General features: G+C 38.6%; 2 protein-coding genes, 1 non-coding gene and 1 pseudogene across 3 annotated transcripts; 3 read left to right on the forward strand and 1 right to left on the reverse strand.

The window, feature by feature from the left end:
- Positions 1 to 388: 388 nt before the first annotated feature.
- Positions 389 to 2,136, forward strand: LOC146929123 (uncharacterized). The gene is made up of 4 exons (XM_085707221.1): positions 389 to 481; positions 529 to 625; positions 686 to 1,036; positions 1,952 to 2,136. Exons 1-4 carry the CDS (start codon positions 389 to 391, stop codon positions 2,134 to 2,136), a joined length of 726 nt encoding a protein of 241 aa, XP_085563347.1.
- A 6,572-nt stretch (positions 2,137 to 8,708) lies between these two features.
- On the reverse strand, positions 8,709 to 8,815 carry LOC146929124 (small nucleolar RNA R71). Its single transcript, XR_015009116.1, has one exon. It is a non-coding gene; the product is annotated as a small nucleolar RNA R71 (small nucleolar RNA).
- Positions 8,816 to 9,347: 532 nt separating this feature from the next.
- LOC146929125 (uncharacterized) lies at positions 9,348 to 10,569 on the forward strand. The gene is made up of 3 exons (XM_085707222.1): positions 9,348 to 9,764; positions 9,864 to 10,187; positions 10,525 to 10,569. Exons 1-3 carry the CDS (start codon positions 9,348 to 9,350, stop codon positions 10,567 to 10,569), a joined length of 786 nt encoding a protein of 261 aa, XP_085563348.1.
- A 497-nt stretch (positions 10,570 to 11,066) lies between these two features.
- LOC146929126 (uncharacterized) lies at positions 11,067 to 11,840 on the forward strand (annotated as a pseudogene).
- The last annotated feature ends 5,343 nt before the right edge of the window (positions 11,841 to 17,183 follow it).

Raw genomic sequence — 17,183 nt, forward strand, 5'->3', positions numbered from 1 at the left:
TGCTTAATATTATTGTTTGAGAAATCTCACCCCTTCTGCTTGAAAATGTTGCTCTTCGTATGGGTAACTTGCAGGTAATCAAGATTAGGCGTGGTTGTGCGTGGACTCCTCACAAGTGTGTCTTTTGGTGCTCTGATATGTAACGGGATGGGAGTCTTGGCATTGTTTTCTATTCCTTACGTATTTTTTATGAAATGTGACATTCTGTTTACGAAGAACTACTCTGATTTTATTACAAAAATTTTACGTTTGGAAAATGGGGTGTTACAATTGGTATCAGAGCAGGTCGGTCCATCTGGCCAAGTAGTTGAGTCGAGCAGTGTCGTTTAACAATTGGAATACCATTATTATGTTGTTCTGATTGTTGTGTGTGATGCAAAGAACTAAGATGGCTGGAAGAAATGATGCTGCTATTGCTGCTGCGTTGGAAGCTGTGGCTCAAGCTGTGGGACAACAACCTAATGTGGGTGCTAATGCTGAAGTGAGGTGTTAGAGACTTTATTGAGGAATCATCCCCCTACTTTCAAGGGAAGGTATGACCCTGATGGAGCTCAGACGTGGCTCAAGGAGATTGAGAGAGTCTTTCGTGTTATGCAATGTACAAAGGATCAGAAGGTGCGCTTTGGTACGCACATGCTGGCTGAGGAAGTTGATGACTGGTGGGTGAGTCTTCTACCTGTTTTAGAGCAAGATGGTGCGGTTGTTACTTGGGCTGTGTTTATGAGAGAGTTCCTAGACAGGTACTTTCCAGAGGATGTTCGCGGGAAGAAAGAGATCGAGTTCCATGAGCTGAAACAAGGAAACATGTCTGTGACAGAGTATGCTGCAAATTTTGTGGAGTTAGCTAAAACTTATCCACACTATACTGCTGAGACTGCTGAGTTTTCGAAGTGTATCAAATTTAAGAACGGTCTGCATGCTGATATTAAGAGAGCAATTAGCTACCAGAGGATCCGTAACTTTTCTGAGCTTGTGAGCAGTCGCAGGATTTATGATGAGGATACTAAGGCTCATTACAAGATTGACTTGAGATCGGGTTATCACTAGATTAAAGTGAAAGATGAAGATATGCAGAAGACGGCTTTTAGAACGCGATATGGACATTATGAATATAAGGTGATGCCTTTCGGTGTTAGTAACGCGCCTGGTGTGTTTGTGGAGTATATGAATCGCATCTTTCATGCATTTTTGGATCGCTTCGTGGTTGTGTTCATCGATGATATTTTGATTTACTCCAAGTCTGAAGAAGAACATGTTGAGCATTTGAAGATTGTCTTGCAAGTGCTAAAAGAGAAGAAGTTATATGCTAAGTTGTCAAAGTGTGAATTCCGGTTGAAAGAGGTAAGTTTTATTGGCCATGTTATTTCTGGTAGTGGTATTGCAGTTGATCCGTCTAAAGTTGAAGCGGTATCACAATGGGAGACTCCTAAGTCGGTTACAGAGATTAGAAGCTTTTTGGGGTTAGCTGGTTATTGCAGGAGATTTATAGAAGGATTTTCTAAGTTGGCACTTCCGTTAACGCAGTTGACTTGTAAAGGTAAAGCCTTTGTGTGGGATGTTCAATGTGAGAATAGTTTTAATGAATTGAAGAAGCGTTTGACGACGGCTCCAATCTTGATTTTTCCGAAGTCCGATGAACCTTTTGTAGTGTACTGTGATGCGTCCGAGTTGGGCTTAGGTGATGTGCTTATGCAAGATGGTAAAGTGGTTGCTTATGCATCAAGACAATTGAGAATTCATGAACGAAATTATCCTACTCATGATCTGGAATTAGCTGCAGTTGTATTTGTGCTTAAGATTTGGAGACATTATATGTATGGTTCAAGATTTGAGGTGTTTAGTGATCACAAGAGCTTGAAGTATTTGTTTGATCAGAAGGAATTGAATATGAGACAGCGAATGTGGCTCGAATTATTGAAAGATTATGATTTTGGATTGAATTATCATCCAGGTAAATCTAATGTTGTAGCAGATGCCTTAAGTAGGAAGACTTTGCATATGTCTGCTATGATGGTTAAGGAGTTCGAATTGCTTGAACAGTTTAGAGATTTGAGTTTAGTCTGTGAATTGTCACCTCAGAGTGTAAAGCTGGGAATGCTGAAGATTGATAGTGATTTCTTGAAAAGTATTAAATAGGTGCAGAAAGCTGATGTTAAGTTTGTAGACTTGTTGGTTGCTAGTAATCAGACCGAAGATAGTGACTTTAAGGTCGACGATCAAGGTGTGTTGAGATTTCGAGATAGAATTTGTATTCCAGACATTGACGAGATGAAGAAGATGATTCTCGAAGAGAGTCATAGGAGCAGCTTAAGTATTCATCAGGGAGCTACAAAGATGTATCATGATTTGAAGAAGTTATTTTGGTGGTCTGGATTGAAACGTGACGTGGCACAATTTGTGTATTCTTGTTTGATCTGTCAGAAGTCGAAGGTGGAGCATCAGAAACCTGCTGGATTGATGACACCTTTAGATGTCCCAGAGTGGAAATGGGATAGTATATCCATGGATTTTGTGACGAGGTTGCCGAATACTCCTAAAGTGAATGACGCTATTTGGGTGATTGTTGATAGATTGATGAAGTCGGCACACTTTATTCCGGTTAATATTAGTTTCCCTGTAGCTCAGTTGGCGGAGATTTATATTCGAGACATTGTGAAACTACATGGTGTTCCTTCAAGCATTGTGTCAAATAGAGATCCAAGGTTTACTTTTAGATTTTGGAAGAGTTTGCAAGAGGCTTTAGGTTCTAAGTTGAGGTTGAGTTCAGCTTATCATCCTCAGACAGATGGTCAGTCGAAAAGAACGATTCAGTCGTTGGAAGACTTGTTGAGAGTTTGTATACTTGAGCAAGGAGGAACTTGGGATAGTCATCTTCCGTTGATAGAGTTCACGTACAATAACAGTTATCATTCTAGTATTGGAATGGCACCTTTCGAGGCTTTGTATGGTCGAAGATGCAAAACTCCATTGTGTTGATTTGAGTCAGCTGAGAATGTGGTTTTAGGACCAGGGATTGTTCAACAGACTACTGAGAAGGTGAAGATGATTCAAGAAAAGATGAAAGCGTCGCAGAGTTGATAAAAGAGTTATCATGATAAGCGTAGGAAGGACCTCGAGTTTCAAGAGGGAGATCATGTATTCCTAAGATTTACTCCCATGACCGGTGTGGGTCGTGCATTGAAGTCTAAGAAGTTGACTCCGAGGTTTATTGGTCCGTATCAGATATCAGAAAAAGTTGGAACGGTGGCTTACCGAGTGGGTTTACCACCGCATCTTTCGAATTTGCATGATATGTTTCATGTGTCGCAACTTCGAAAGTATGTTTCAGATCCATCTCATGTGATCCAAAGTAATGACGTGCAACTTAGAGATAACCTTACTGTTGAGACCTTACCAGTGAGGATTGAAGGTCGTGAAGCGAAGAAGTTGAGAGGCAAGGAGATATCCCTTGTTAAAGTCGTTTGGGACGGAGCTAGAGCTGTCAAAACGGGCGGCCCGACCCATTTAGGCCCCGCCCGATCGGGCAACGGGCTTTTTAGGGCCGGGCTAAAAAGCCCGGTTTAAATATGGACTGAAATAATTGAGCTTGAGCCCGGCCCTATACGGGATCTTGGGCTAACGGGCCAGCCCGGCCCGCACGTATCTATTATTATTTTTTTCAATTTTTAAGGTTTTTAAATTGACTTCTTTTTCTTCTTTTTTTTAATTGGAGGAAAAGTGACTACTTTGATACCCAAAATGATAATTTATAATTCAACAAGCTTAGCTTAAAGTTTATAACTTAACTAGCTTAGCTTAACTTAAAACCTATGCTGCCTGCAAACCGCAAAACAGTAAGGAAAACAGAAGAAGGCAAAGCACATATCCCAGCCAAAACAAATTCTGTACTAGACCAAATTCTGTCCTAATAAAATAATATATTTATCAAATGGAACAGTTCAGCCAATCACAAGATTCCACGACATTCTTTCCCCAAATTCCACAAAATATTGTTCAAACTTCTCATTTGTCTCATAAATAACCTTAAGAGTTTGGCTCTCTGTTGTTTTAGTCTAGTACATAATTTAGATAACCTTAGCAAGTAAAAAAAAAACTGAACTAGTAGTACAATCACCCAAATTCTGCTTACTTTTCATAGACCATATACTATAACACACAAAGACAAAAAAAAAACTTGAATTTTTTGGCGGGCAGGCGGGCTGCCCGTAGCCCGTACGGGCCAGCCCTAACTGGCCACGGGCTTTTTCGAGCCGGGCTAAAAAGCCTTGAAAAAATTCGGACTGCAATTATTCGGCCCAGGCCCTACATTTTATTCGGGCTTTCGGGCCGGCCCGTACGTCCCGACCCATTTTGACAGCTCTAGATGGAGCGACTGGTGAAAGCTTGACGTGGGAGCTTGAGAGTAAGATGCTGGAGTCTTATCCAGAGTTGTTTGCTTGAGGTATATTTTCGAGGACGAAAATTATATAAGTTGGGGAGAGTTGTAACGCCCATTTTAATTATTTAATTATTTTAATGAGTTTTAGAATATAATTATATGATTGACGTGATTTATATGAGTTTAGAGATGTTATGAGATGTTGTGAATTATTTTATTGTTAAATAAAATAAGATTTGAAAACAAAATAATTATTGAGATGTGGGGCTATTTTATAAATTTAGAGAGTTTAGTGATTTAAGAGGAAATAGGAAAGAATAGTAGAGGAGTTATAAATAAGGAAGTCTAGGTTAGAAAATGTTTTTACGTTAAAACGACTTTTGGAGAAAAGGAGAACAAGAGAAGAGAAGAACCTAAGAGAAAGGCAGCATCGATTTTTGCTAAGGTAAGGGTGGGACTATCTTTCACTAATATTAAGTCTGTGAATCATTAGATTGCATCTAACATGTTTTAGGATGAGTTTGTGAGATTACGAGAATTAGGGTTGGAGTGAGAATTGATGATTAGATGATGGAAAACCGTTGAATTGATGTAAGAATCATGTACAGACCTTAGATAATCCATAAGATGATTATTGGAAGTAGTTTTGAGGTTAAAACCATGAGATTAGGGGAATTTTTGAGAAAAACAGAATTCTACCCGAGCTGACATTCATCGCTCGCTACAGCGAGCATCATAGCTCGCCTCGCGAGCTAAGAACAACATCGCTCGCCTCGCGAGCAAGATCGCTCGCCACCGCGAGCAAGTCCATGTACTCGCCACTGCGAGCAAGATAGCTCGCCTCGTGAGCAGCCGTTTTGAGAGTCCAGTGAGCATGTTTCTCTCGCCGCGGCGAGCAACCCCACTCGCCGCAGCGAGCAACTAGTGCATCCTTCCTAAGGTTATTTTCTTGCGATCTTTCGCACGTGTAGTCTTGAGATGTCTTTTGGGTAGGAAATGTAAGTTGTTAAGAGGTTGTAAACTATCCAGGAAGTCTAAATTAAGATGATTTCAGATACTGTTATATTATGTGAAATTATTATATAGGCATTATGTGGAATTATTACGATGTCTAAGATGTTGTTAATTATCATTTGATACTGTTATATTATGATGCTGATATGATATGAGTTAATATGTGCTACATATGTTGCTGTCGATCTTATTTAAGACGTAAATGTCGGTCTAAGTCATGAAGTTATAAGATGTCCATGAGGTTTCTAAGATGTTGAGTCCATGCATACTCATTTAAAGACGAGGGCTCATGCCCTAGGAGCTTTTGCTCAACAGCGACGAGTGCTCATGCCCTAGGAGTATATTTATGCTTATAAGCGACGAGGGCTTATGCCCTAGAATGGTACCACATGCATTTGCACTGTCAAGATGATTTAAGATGTTAAGAGTTGCATAGTCGAGTTTAAATGCAATGTTGAGTCAAGTTGTTAAGTTGTGATGTTATAACAAGGTATCTAGTGATGAAATATGATTATGGTGATATGTGATGATGATTATGACTGTCGTATGATGAATAGTCATTCTAATTAATGAAGTTAAGGTGTTTGATATATTGCTAAGATGAGTTGATGATAACTATGTATTTGAATATAATTGTTGAATTACATGAAGTTTTTTTTTTTTTAAATGTAATTGATGAGTTATATGCTTAATATTATTGTTTGAGAAATCTCACCCCTTCTGCTTGAAAATGTTGCTCTTCGTATGGGTAACTTGCAGGTAATCAGGATTAGGCGTGGTCGTGGGTGGACTCCTCACAAGTGTGTCTTTAGGTGCTCTGATCCGTAACGGGATGGGAGTCTTGACATTGTTTTCTATTCCTTACGTATTGTTTTATGAGATTTATAATGAAGTTGTCGAATTGAACTAGTTATTATGTTTTAGACTATTTATGAGATTTTATGATGAGGCCTTGGTGCCAAAGACTATTTTTAGACATGGATGAATTCCGCTGCGAAATATTAAGCAATTTGTTGATTGAATTTTGAATGATGAATATTTATTTAATCCATTTATGATTTTTATGAAATGTGACATTCCGTTTACGATGAACTACTCTGATTTTATTACAAAATTTTTACGTTTGGAAAATGGGGTGTTACAGGTATGACGAAGAATATTTAACAAATGACAATAGTCAAGTATGTGTTTAAGTATCAGTGTCAGGCTAAACGCGATTAAGCCGCAAGGGCTATTTAAGGCCACAAGGACCATTTTTCCTTCATTTTCACTTCTCTTTCTCTCTCTAGGTTTTGAGAGAAAGAATTTCTCTCCTCCTTCTCTCTAGGACCGCCCCCATCCTCCCCTCTTGAAGCCATCAAAGCTTTCCAATACAAGAAATTGGTGATCAAGCATGGATCATATAAGCTTCAAGGACAAGAAACAACAAAGAGAATGGATTGAAACTTGGATTCATAAGCTAGGGTTTGATCTTTGGGAAGCTTGAAGCTTGAGGAATCACAAGAAACATGTTAAGGTGAGTTCTTAGATAGATTAACCTTCCTTTGGGTTGTGTAATTCTTCTGAGAATTTATGAAATTATGTTAAGTTTAGAAAAGTATGATTTTAGTACCCCAAAGCCATTCTTGATGATTATATGTTAAAATTGCCATGAAATATGTTTTTTAATGTTTATACAAGTTGTTGGATGTGTGTGATGCATTGCAGGATCAGATTGGATGGTGTTTAGGTTAAAAATGCAAAATCTGCACTTCAGACCCAAAGAAACTCGCTATTAGCAAAATATTTCGCTAATAGCGAAATTCTTCAGAACTTGCCCAGATGAAAGTCGCTGATAGTGAAACTTTTAGCCCAAGCCAACTTTCTTTTGGCTTGTTGGCTCATCTAGGGGCCTGTAGTGCAGTCCAAGGCTTTTTCTTGCGATGTTTTCCAACCTTATAACCCCTAAACAACATCTAATCAATGCATATAACATCAAATGATTCATGAAATGAAAATCATGGCAATCTTAGCTTATATGGCAAGAAAGGCACAAGAGAGTTTAAACCGATTTACTTGGGTAGTGAAGAACTAAGAAATGGAATGAATGTAGAGCCTCGACATAGCTTGTCGAGAACTAGAATGCTACACATGAGTCCTATGTATGTCAAGACGCGAAGTGATTTAGTGTATTCTCTTCGCATAGGAATTAGAACGACCATGCACGCATGTTAAGCCGTGAATTGATTAATTAATCTCTTTACATATGTAAGAATGAATAAGTATGAACATGAATGAATAGTTTACCTCTAGTTGGATCGATTAAGGATCTGAGGTAAAAGAGAAAGCATATATAGGTTTATCCTTTCATGAATGTTTAAGACCAAGACTTTAAGCAAAACGTAGGTGTCGTGTCTCTTGTGATCGACATTAGGTTGGATCTCTAGGGGTTTCCGCTAGGTGAAACGGGATAAGCTCCACAAGGGGGCCCGCACATCACTGAGGGAGTCTGATGCACCTTAGATAGGTTTTCATCAGTTAGATAAGGGATTGTGTTCGAGATTACTCCACCTCGGGGCTCTTCGTAAAATGAACTCAGATAATGTTAATCAACGCTAACCTCTAACTTAATGAATGAACATGATTATGATATGACGTTAGACACATATAAGTTTATGAAATAGAGCAAGTTATGAATGATATGCCGATGACGATATTAGGTTTTCTCGATCGTCCGGTTTAGTATCGTGTCATGAATATGTTATGTTTAGGCCTCGATGCGTTAGCGTATCTTGGCATAGCGGACTTAGGTTCCCTTTAACCGCCATGACACGTATGATGTAAGCAAGACCTATGACAAGTTAAAATGAACCTATGACGGATCTAGTATGCACGACCGTCTAGGTAAGCATGACCACACACGTATAATCAACCGTCAGGTTGTATTGTAGACATGTGGTGACCGTAGGTTTTCCCCGAGGTTACCTATAGCCTAGGATTAGGTAGAACTCACTGAGACATTATGTCTCATCCCAATCCTTATCTGTTTCAGATAACCAGGATGGTTTTCCAAGCTCGTAGTCGGATGGATAGTTCAACAAGTGGTCGTTCGTACCCGCTGTAAGATGATATGGATTTCAAGGATGTATTTAGTATGTTTTAGACAAGTTATGTTATACTCTTGTTGTACGAACGCTTACGGTTCTATAAGATATTTATTCAAAGTTTTATTGTTGTAAATTTTAATCTATCCAGTACTAAAGATAACGAACATGCTAAACTTTCTAGATACGTTTAGTATGGGCGTTATAGATTCTTTCCCCCTTCTAAAACTGCTAAACTAAGGGACCAAATCCCATGGTTCAATCAAAATGATGGGGAGTCTCTTTATGATGCGTGCGAACGTTTCAAGGAAATGATTAGACTTTGTCCCCACCATGGTTTAGAGAAGTGGCTCATAGTCCACACTTTTTATAATGGCTTATCATATACCACTAAGATGACTATTGATGCAGCTGCAGGTGGAGCTTTATTGAACAAGACCATTACGGAGGCATACGCTTTAATTGAGGACATGCCTCAGAATCACTAGAAATGGACCGATGAGAGAGCTATCACCAATTCTTCACCCTATAAAAAAGAAGCATGTATGTACGAAGTTTCTAACTATGATCATCTTGCTGCTAAGGTTGATGCACTAACACAAAAACTTGAAAAACTAAATGTTAGTGCTATCACAACTGCTCCTGCATCTTCTTCTTGTGAAATTTGAGGTATAACTGGTCATATTGGTGCTGCTTGCCCACTAGGTAGTGCTATTTTTGGTGTTGAGCAAATGAATTATGCTCAATACAACCAAGGAATAAGGCAAAACCAAAACTTTTATAAAAACCCTCAAAATTCCTATGGACAAGTAGCACCACCTGGCTATGCAAACAACCAGAGAGTCGCTCAGAAATCGAATTTGGAAATTTTAATGGAAAACTATTTCACAAATCAATCTAAACAGCTTCAAGAGCTCAAAAACCAAACCAAATTTCTGAATGATTCTCTTTCCAAACTCAATACCAAAGTAGATTATATTGCTACCCACACTGAAATGCCTGAGACCCAAATCTCCCAAGTGGCCCAACAAGTGGCCACCTCTTCTCAAACACCGGGTGTCTTTCCTGGTCAAACCGAAGCCAACCCCAAAGCCCATGTTAATGCTATTTCTTTTGGGGGTAGTAAGTTAGGAGAAACTATTGCTAAAGTTAAAAACATTGAGGCAGAAAGTGTTAAGCTTTTAAGTGAGAAAACTTTGATAGAAAGTGAGAAACCGCTTGATAAGACCAAAGCTCCTTCCCCGTTAAAACTTGTTAAGCTTAACTTGGAGGCTCAATTTAATAAATTTGTTAGCATACTTAAGAAGATTTGCATTAAAATTCCCTTTGCGGAAGCTTTGTCTCGGATGCCTCTATATGCTAAAATTTTAAAGGAAATTTTTTCAAAGAAAAAGACTATAGAGCATCATGAGACAATAGCTTTGACTAGGGAAAGTAGTGCAATCATTCAAAAGACTCCTCCAAAGCTTAGAGATCCAGGTAGTTTTGCCATACCTTGTATGATTGGGAGTGAGACCATTGATAAAGCCTTGTGCGACTTAGGAGCTAGTGTTAGTTTGTTGCCTTTGTCCCTCTTTAAGAGGATGGGGATAGGAGAGTTGAAACTTACCAAGTTGGTCTTGAAGTTAGCTGATCGTTCTACTATAAAACTGGTCGGATTTGTTGAGGACATACATGTTAAGATAGAAGGGATATACATCCCGGCTGATTTTGTATTAGTTGTCATTGAAGAGGACGATGACGTCCCTATAATTCTAGGAAGACCTTTCCTCGCTACTGCGGGAGCTATTGTTGATGTTAAAAATGGTAGGATTATTTTTCAAGTGAGTGATAAAATGGTAGGATTTGAGTTGGAAAATGTTATGAAAGGTCCCGCTCTTTATTCTTGTTGCATGATTAAATATCATGATGTGAAAGAACGCTTCATAGCGTCATCTACACAATATGATCTCTTTGGTCCTTTCTAAGGACACTTTCTATCGGTCAAGCAAATGACTCTAAAATATCGCTTCGTTGAAAGTTGAAAATTTTTTAAGCCCCCATGTCCAGAAAGATGGCACGGCCCGTGCTCCCAGTTGGCACGACCGTGCCTGATTTGACAAAGCCAGACCACCCAAAATCCAGAAGGTTGGCACGCCCCGTGCCCCCAGCTAGCACGGTCGTGCCCGATCCCTATGTAAGTATACCCAACAAATTTTTCTTCTTCTTCCCTCATTCTCCAACACAAACATCTCTCTTCCTTCAAACATCTCTCTAAAACCTCCATAACCAACAACCTTCAAACCTTCATATCCCCCTAAAATCTCCACCAAATCACAAAATTTCTTCACCCAATCAATTCTAAACATCATCCCAATCATAAACCTTCAATCAAAAACAACTTCCATCCACCCCAACCTAAAATCACCCAAATTCGTAACCCCATTTAACCTAACCTAAAAACCACAAATTCATCACCAATATCCATAACTGAACTCTTAAACCTCACTTAAACCTTCACCCCATAACTAAACCAACCTTTTCCACCAAAAATCTTCCCAAACCCTAACCTTCACCAAAAACCGCACAAAGTCAAAACAAGGTCAAGGTACATGGCTTCAAAGAGAAGTGGAAAGGAAGTAGCTAGCTCTTCGGGAGAACATCTACCAAAGAAACAAGCACCGGCAAAGAATCATGGAATAAAATTCGAGGACAACAAGCAAAAAGATATGTATAAAGTTCTAACCTCTAAACCTTTACATGCTTGTAGATACCCTGATTCTCATAGTTTGAATGTGTTAGGCATTAGAGATAATGTGCATAAGTTTTTACGAAACCTAGGATGGATTGATATGCTGAGACCTATGAGAGGTTATGAAAACTTTATCTATGAGTTTTTAAGTTCAATTGTTTTTACAAAGGATAGGTTGAATTTTGATAATCATAATGATAGAGTTTCTTTTCGGCTTATGAATGTTGATTATGAGATGTCTCTTAAGAACTTTTTTGATGAAATGGGCTTCGCAAATGCAGGGTACATCCATGACTCTTAGGATCAAGATCTAAAGCCGGCTGACTATCAACCCACTAATTTTTGGGAACGTATCACCGGTCTAAGGCAATTTAATACCCGTGCCAACAAAGCTAGTAACATTCACAACCCTGTGCTTAGGTACCTTCAGAGGGTTATGACTTGCACCATTTCGGGTAGAACTGAGTTGGGAAACACAAGGACAGATGAGCTTTTCATGTTGTGGGCTATGTTTAATAACCAACTTATGAACACTTGTTTCTACTTGCTTGATTATCTTGCCTATGTAGGTAATAGGTCTGACGTTATGGGAGAGATAGTAGTAGGTGGTATTATCACGTACATAGCTAGGTAATTTGGAGTGGGTGAAGACGAGGGGATAAATCCAATTGAGGGCAACAATAGGCTTAACATAGAGACCCTTATCTCCATGAACTTCATAAAACATCGCCCACCCATGCAATATGCACTCAAGCTCAATGTACCTATTTTATTTCTACTTCCTAACCCATCTCGGACTAATACCGAGGTGGAGGATAATTTGATGTATGTTGATGATGACTAGTACATGAAGAGCATAATCTAGGTGAGGAAGAAGGTGCTAACTTGCACCATGATGAGGAACAACACCATGACCATGATGCCGGAGGGCTCAATGATAATGAAAGATGGGCATGGATGCAAACTGAGGTTGAGAGGATAAGGACCGAGCAACAAAGGCAAGGTGTTGAAATATCCGGGCTAAGAGATGATGTCCTAAGGAGCAACCGCATGACCGAAGAGAACAATGAAATGCTTCGAAGGATGATGCAACACCTTCACCTCCATGGTCCTCCTTATGGACCTCAATGAATTGTGAGCTTTCCTCTTCCTCTCTTCCCTTATCTCTTCTCTCTTTCTCCTACTCTTTTCTCTCCTTCTTCTTTTTCTTCTTCTCTTCTCTTTTATTTTTCTTGTTTTGAATCATTGAGGACAATGCTTCTCCTAAGTGTGGGGGGAGCCTAATAAAGTGTCTTGAGTCGTAGTGTTTCTAAATTCCCTTGAACTTTATTCTTTTGTTTTGTTTTAATTGCGAAAGGCATGATTAAGTAGGTTGTTTTTATTGAAAATTATGACATAAATTTTTTGTTTGACTCCTCTAAATAGGTTAATTCTTGTACATGAAAATGAATTCTTGTGTTTTAAGTATTCTTGATATACCCACATCTTGTTTTATTGTGAATAAATTCTCCAATGAGAAAAGCACAAGTTGCATGCCTTGAGCAAGTGTATGAATATGTATTTTAAGGAACACGTTCTAATTTTAGTGGTACATTGACCCTTAAAAGTCTTCAGAGAAAATGTAGTATAAATTTGTGTGGGGAATAAAAAGATAAATCAAAATGGGGAGGAAGCAAATATATTTATAAAGGAGACATCACTGGATCATGGAGGAAAGGATACCCCCTCACTGACTTCCTACGTGAAGGTGATGTTTCTCCAATAACTAAGTAACTTCCAAAAATCCTTCTAAAAGAGGAACCAAAATGCATAATTAGGCGACATCATTAACAGATGGAGGAAAGGATACCCCCCACTGACTTCCTACGCGAAGATCGTGTCTTTTAACTTATAAATCTTGCAGCACTACTTAGGGTGATCATTGAATCTAGGAGGATATGATACCCCCTCGCTGACTTCCTATGAGAATATGGTATGCCTGAAGCAATCTGCAGCCCCCAAGGAATTTAAATTGTCAAATAAATCTAGCTAATTCCCATCTCTCTTATATGAAATGAAGAAAGGACTTTTCTCGGTTGGTTTAGTGCTAAGTTTAGAATTTGTTCCTCATAATATCTATCTTATACAGGAGCAAGAAAATGGTTGAATTACACACACACACACACTCACTTTAGACTTGATTGTTGGGTTGAATAAAGATTACAAGAAATGCTTGAGTTTGTGATTAGTGTACGTTTGAATAAAAGCCTTTAAGGAGACATAAGTTTTTAATTGAATTGTCATATGTTAATCTGTTGTTGCTGCTATGTCTATGCCTTTTGCTTGAGGACAAGCAAAGATTCAAGTGTGGGTGAGTTTGATGAGTCAATAATTAGTTATTTTTATATATTATTTAGTTTCATTTTATTTAGATTTAAGTTTATTTTATTTAAGTATTATTTCCTTTTTGAGCTATTTTACTTCAATTGCATATTATTATATTTCAGGAACGAATGTTTGATAGATTGAGTCTTGGAGCAAAAGAAAGAGGATTAGGAGCTAATTCGGGTGAAAAATACGAAGATTAAAGACAAAAATATGATCCCCCAAAGTCAGAAGCTTGGCACGGCCGTGCCACCTCCCAGACCATCTTTTGCTGCTTTTGCTTCATGAATTAGCTGCCTGTTTTGAACAAAAAGCCCGTGGTTTCTTGTCGAACATTCTAGTGAATAGTTTCTTAGGTTTTAAGTCGACAATAAGACTATAAATAGAGTAGCTAGCTATCATTAACATTCATCTTTTGTTCTTGGAATTCAATAAGTGACAATTGTCTTTCTTAATAAAAGTTCTTTTCTTTTCCTTTACTTTCTTGTTATTTTAATTTTATGCTTTTCTTCTTCTTCTCCATGTCTACGATGAACATGAGTGAGTAGACTCTTCTTGTCTTAGTATTGTTGGATAAGTCTAATGACGTAATCCTAATCAAACCAAACCATAAACCCCAATTTTATATAAGTCTACTTTCTAATCTAATTTCACCGTTTTTATAATGAATTAACAATTATAGAACTAAGAAGCGAACGCGGAGGGTTTTGTAATTTTTAATCCATCATCTCAAATACCAATTTGTAATGCGAACGCGGAGCTTTGATATTGGAACAAGTGAAATTAGACAAGGGTTGTGAAACATAAAAATAGTCTTGCAAACCTTGAGACACATAAAGTTTCGTTCTTCAAGGACTCTAATAACAATCAACCATGAGAATAGGCTTGATTGTTAAAGGAACACACTCACTGACTTCGAGAGAAGCTTTGATACACTAAAGAGAAACTTGTCTTTAGAAAGTAGAATAAATATAAAGTTAGGAGTTTAGGGTTTGTTTGTGAAGGATTCATTATTATGATGAACCAATAATCCCAAGGCTCTTTTTATTATTAATTCCCTCCGTTAAAAATCAAACCTTTTCAATTGGATTCTCTTCTAATCATCTTCTAAAAGTTAGTTAAATTGAATAACTCCCTGTCGGAACGATATCTTTTTATTACTACAACGGTGAACCGTGCACTTACGGTTTATCTCATCAGTTACCAGAATAGTGACTAACCAAGTTCTATAACACTGATGTTTCTGATGTTTGGTTAGTTGAAGAGGGATAAGATGATGATTCAGGAATGGGGTTGGAGGGCTCAGAACCTATTTGTTCACCTACTACTTCTGCATCAACAGGAATAAAGTTTAAAGGTTCAATCATAGGTGGTTGGAAAGGGTGGTTGATGGGTAGTCTTTCACAGAGTTTGTTTCTCATTTCAGACATATTCCCTATCCTTTAATCAACACTAGGTACCATAGGCTCAAAGGGGATGTTTTTGGCAGGCCTTTTGTGGAGTTTGGTTGATGGTGAAAGGCCTTTGTGAATGGTTGAGTAAACTTGGCCTATAGGTACATCATCTTAGTTTGATGAGGATGTTGAGGAGGTGGATTGAGAGGATATGGAGGTGGTTGAATCTGATTCTACTACTATAACATTTTCAGTGTGTGAAAAATCAGGATTACCTTTTGAAGCTTCTGGAACAGCAGTTTCTGAACAGCCAACAATCTACTCCTGAACTCCTTCAGCAGTTGTCAAGAAACTGCTAGTTTCAGTTGCCACTAGCTCTTGCACAACTTCAGCAGTCTTGATAACCTTCTGAGCATCTGTACCAACATCTTCTCTAGCAATGCTGGATGCAAGGACTTTAATCTCTTTTTCTAACTCCAACACCTTCTGAAGTGTAGCATCATCTTCAGCCCTTCTTCTTCCTTACTTCTCTTGTAACCAGGTCAGTAGCAGCTGCATTCTTTTCTTCATCTTCAGCAACATATGCTGACAACTTCAGCCACATATGCTGACAACTTCATCTTCCTAATAGTTTCATTTCTCTTCTTCTTTGGAATTGAAGGTTGATCAGGAGCAGTTTGTGAAGTAACAACAACTTTAATACTTTTGGTTCTCTTGTTCAGAACCGTATCAGTATCCAGGTCCTGAACTTCTTCTTGAATGGTTGTTGGTACACCAGAACCAACAACATTCACCTTAGCAGGAACTTTCTCCTTCTTTGCCTTCTTGGCCTTCTTTGTAGGTTGTTCAGAAGCATCATCCAGATACTCATCCTTGGTGATTGCTTTCCTCTTTGACTTCATGCTCTTTGCTACAGGCAAAGCACCACCATACATGTTCTCAGGAACATCTTCAAGCCTTATGACCTTACCAGTTGTTGCAAAGCGGTCTTTGATGTAGTTCATCTGTACTTCAAGAGGATCCTTCTTGCAGATATGAGGAAAGTCTTCTGTCAAGTAATGTATCAGATTCACTCAAGTCTATGCTGAGCTTTGTAAAGGACCCAATCAATTTCATGTTCTTGAGTGTTCTTCCATTGATGACCTTGCCAGTTTCAGTGTCAAGTTGCTCATCAGTGAAGAAGTTGACATTGCTGAGAGCTTTCAGAATCCCTCCTTGATGAAGGATCTCTGAGATGAGTCTTCCATAGGGAACCCAACATCTTCCGTTCTCCTGGCTTTCCCTTAGCTCTTTAATCATGTGCTTCAATATGTACTTGGGTACATTGGCTTTTTCCTTCGTGATGAAGTAGTGAAGGAATATCCTGTGCTCCAAGGAATGTTGATCACTACCACCACCTTTTGGTAGTAGGTTGTCATTCTGAATCTTCAGAAGCATCTTCTTTTCTATGCTCAAATCATTGTATACACCTTTCTTTGTGCTGTTGAACATGGATTGGTTAACTATCTCATTTCAAGGACGGGTCTTGGGGTTAGTTATCCCACCTTTGTAGCTTCCTGTAGAATCTCTTATGAGGACAAAGGCTATAATCTCTTCTGATATGAAAACTAGGATGCCCATGATGCTTGACTTGATCTCAGTGCATCTGAATGGTTCCAGACCCATTTATTCCCTTGTTTTTTCTTGTAGAGTAGGATCAATCAACACCTTCTCTGTTTCTTCCACCTTAGCAGCATCCTATCATAGACATGCGCTCTTACCCAGAAGTGCCTGACCAATGTCTTGTATGTTGGGTCATTCAACATTTTGAAGTACTCCATCAAACCTTGTTCTTCGTAGTAGCTTCTGATGTCACACCCATGATGTGCTAAAGAGTTAAAGTCTACCGGATTCTCTGTTTAAATCTTAAGATCCCATTCTTCCAAAGACATTGTTCTTCCTTTGATTTCGTACGCAGCAGCTTCTTGCATGCTTGATGAGGTTTCTGGAACAGAAATTGAGGACGCCGTTGATGTTGAAGAAAGATTTTAAGGTTCTAAGTTTTAATTGCAGAGAGTGTGTTTTACTTCGCAGAGAAACAATTGAGAATAGAAAATGTTGGTTGTGAAGTGAGTAGTGTGTGAATTGTCTAAGTGTTTTGAGTAAAAACGATTGCAATTCAGAAAGGGGACAAACAAACACAACATTAATGACGTAGGGGGCACAAGATAGTGTATTCA

The sequence above is a fragment of the Medicago sativa genome, chromosome 4 (assembly GCF_051527215.1).
Source record: "Medicago sativa cultivar Bolivia chromosome 4, Bolivia_mono, whole genome shotgun sequence".
In the NCBI taxonomy this organism is placed as follows: Eukaryota; Viridiplantae; Streptophyta; class Magnoliopsida; order Fabales; family Fabaceae; genus Medicago; species Medicago sativa.

Bases quoted from the DNA above. Each gene is read 5' to 3' on its own strand.
- LOC146929123 (XM_085707221.1), top strand. From the start codon at position 389: ATGGCTGGAAGAAATGATGCTGCTATTGCTGCTGCGTTGGAAGCTGTG. The intron at 626-685 runs GTACGCACATGC...TACCTGTTTTAG, and splicing joins GGATCAGAAGGTGCGCTTTG to AGCAAGATGGTGCGGTTGTT. The intron at 1,037-1,951 runs GTTATCACTAGA...ATTATCATCCAG, and splicing joins CAAGATTGACTTGAGATCGG to GTAAATCTAATGTTGTAGCA.
- LOC146929125 (XM_085707222.1), top strand. From the start codon at position 9,348: ATGGAAAACTATTTCACAAATCAATCTAAACAGCTTCAAGAGCTCAAA. The intron at 9,765-9,863 runs GTTAGCATACTT...ATTTTTTCAAAG, and splicing joins AGGCTCAATTTAATAAATTT to AAAAAGACTATAGAGCATCA. The intron at 10,188-10,524 runs GTATTAGTTGTC...CCCCATGTCCAG, and splicing joins TATACATCCCGGCTGATTTT to AAAGATGGCACGGCCCGTGC.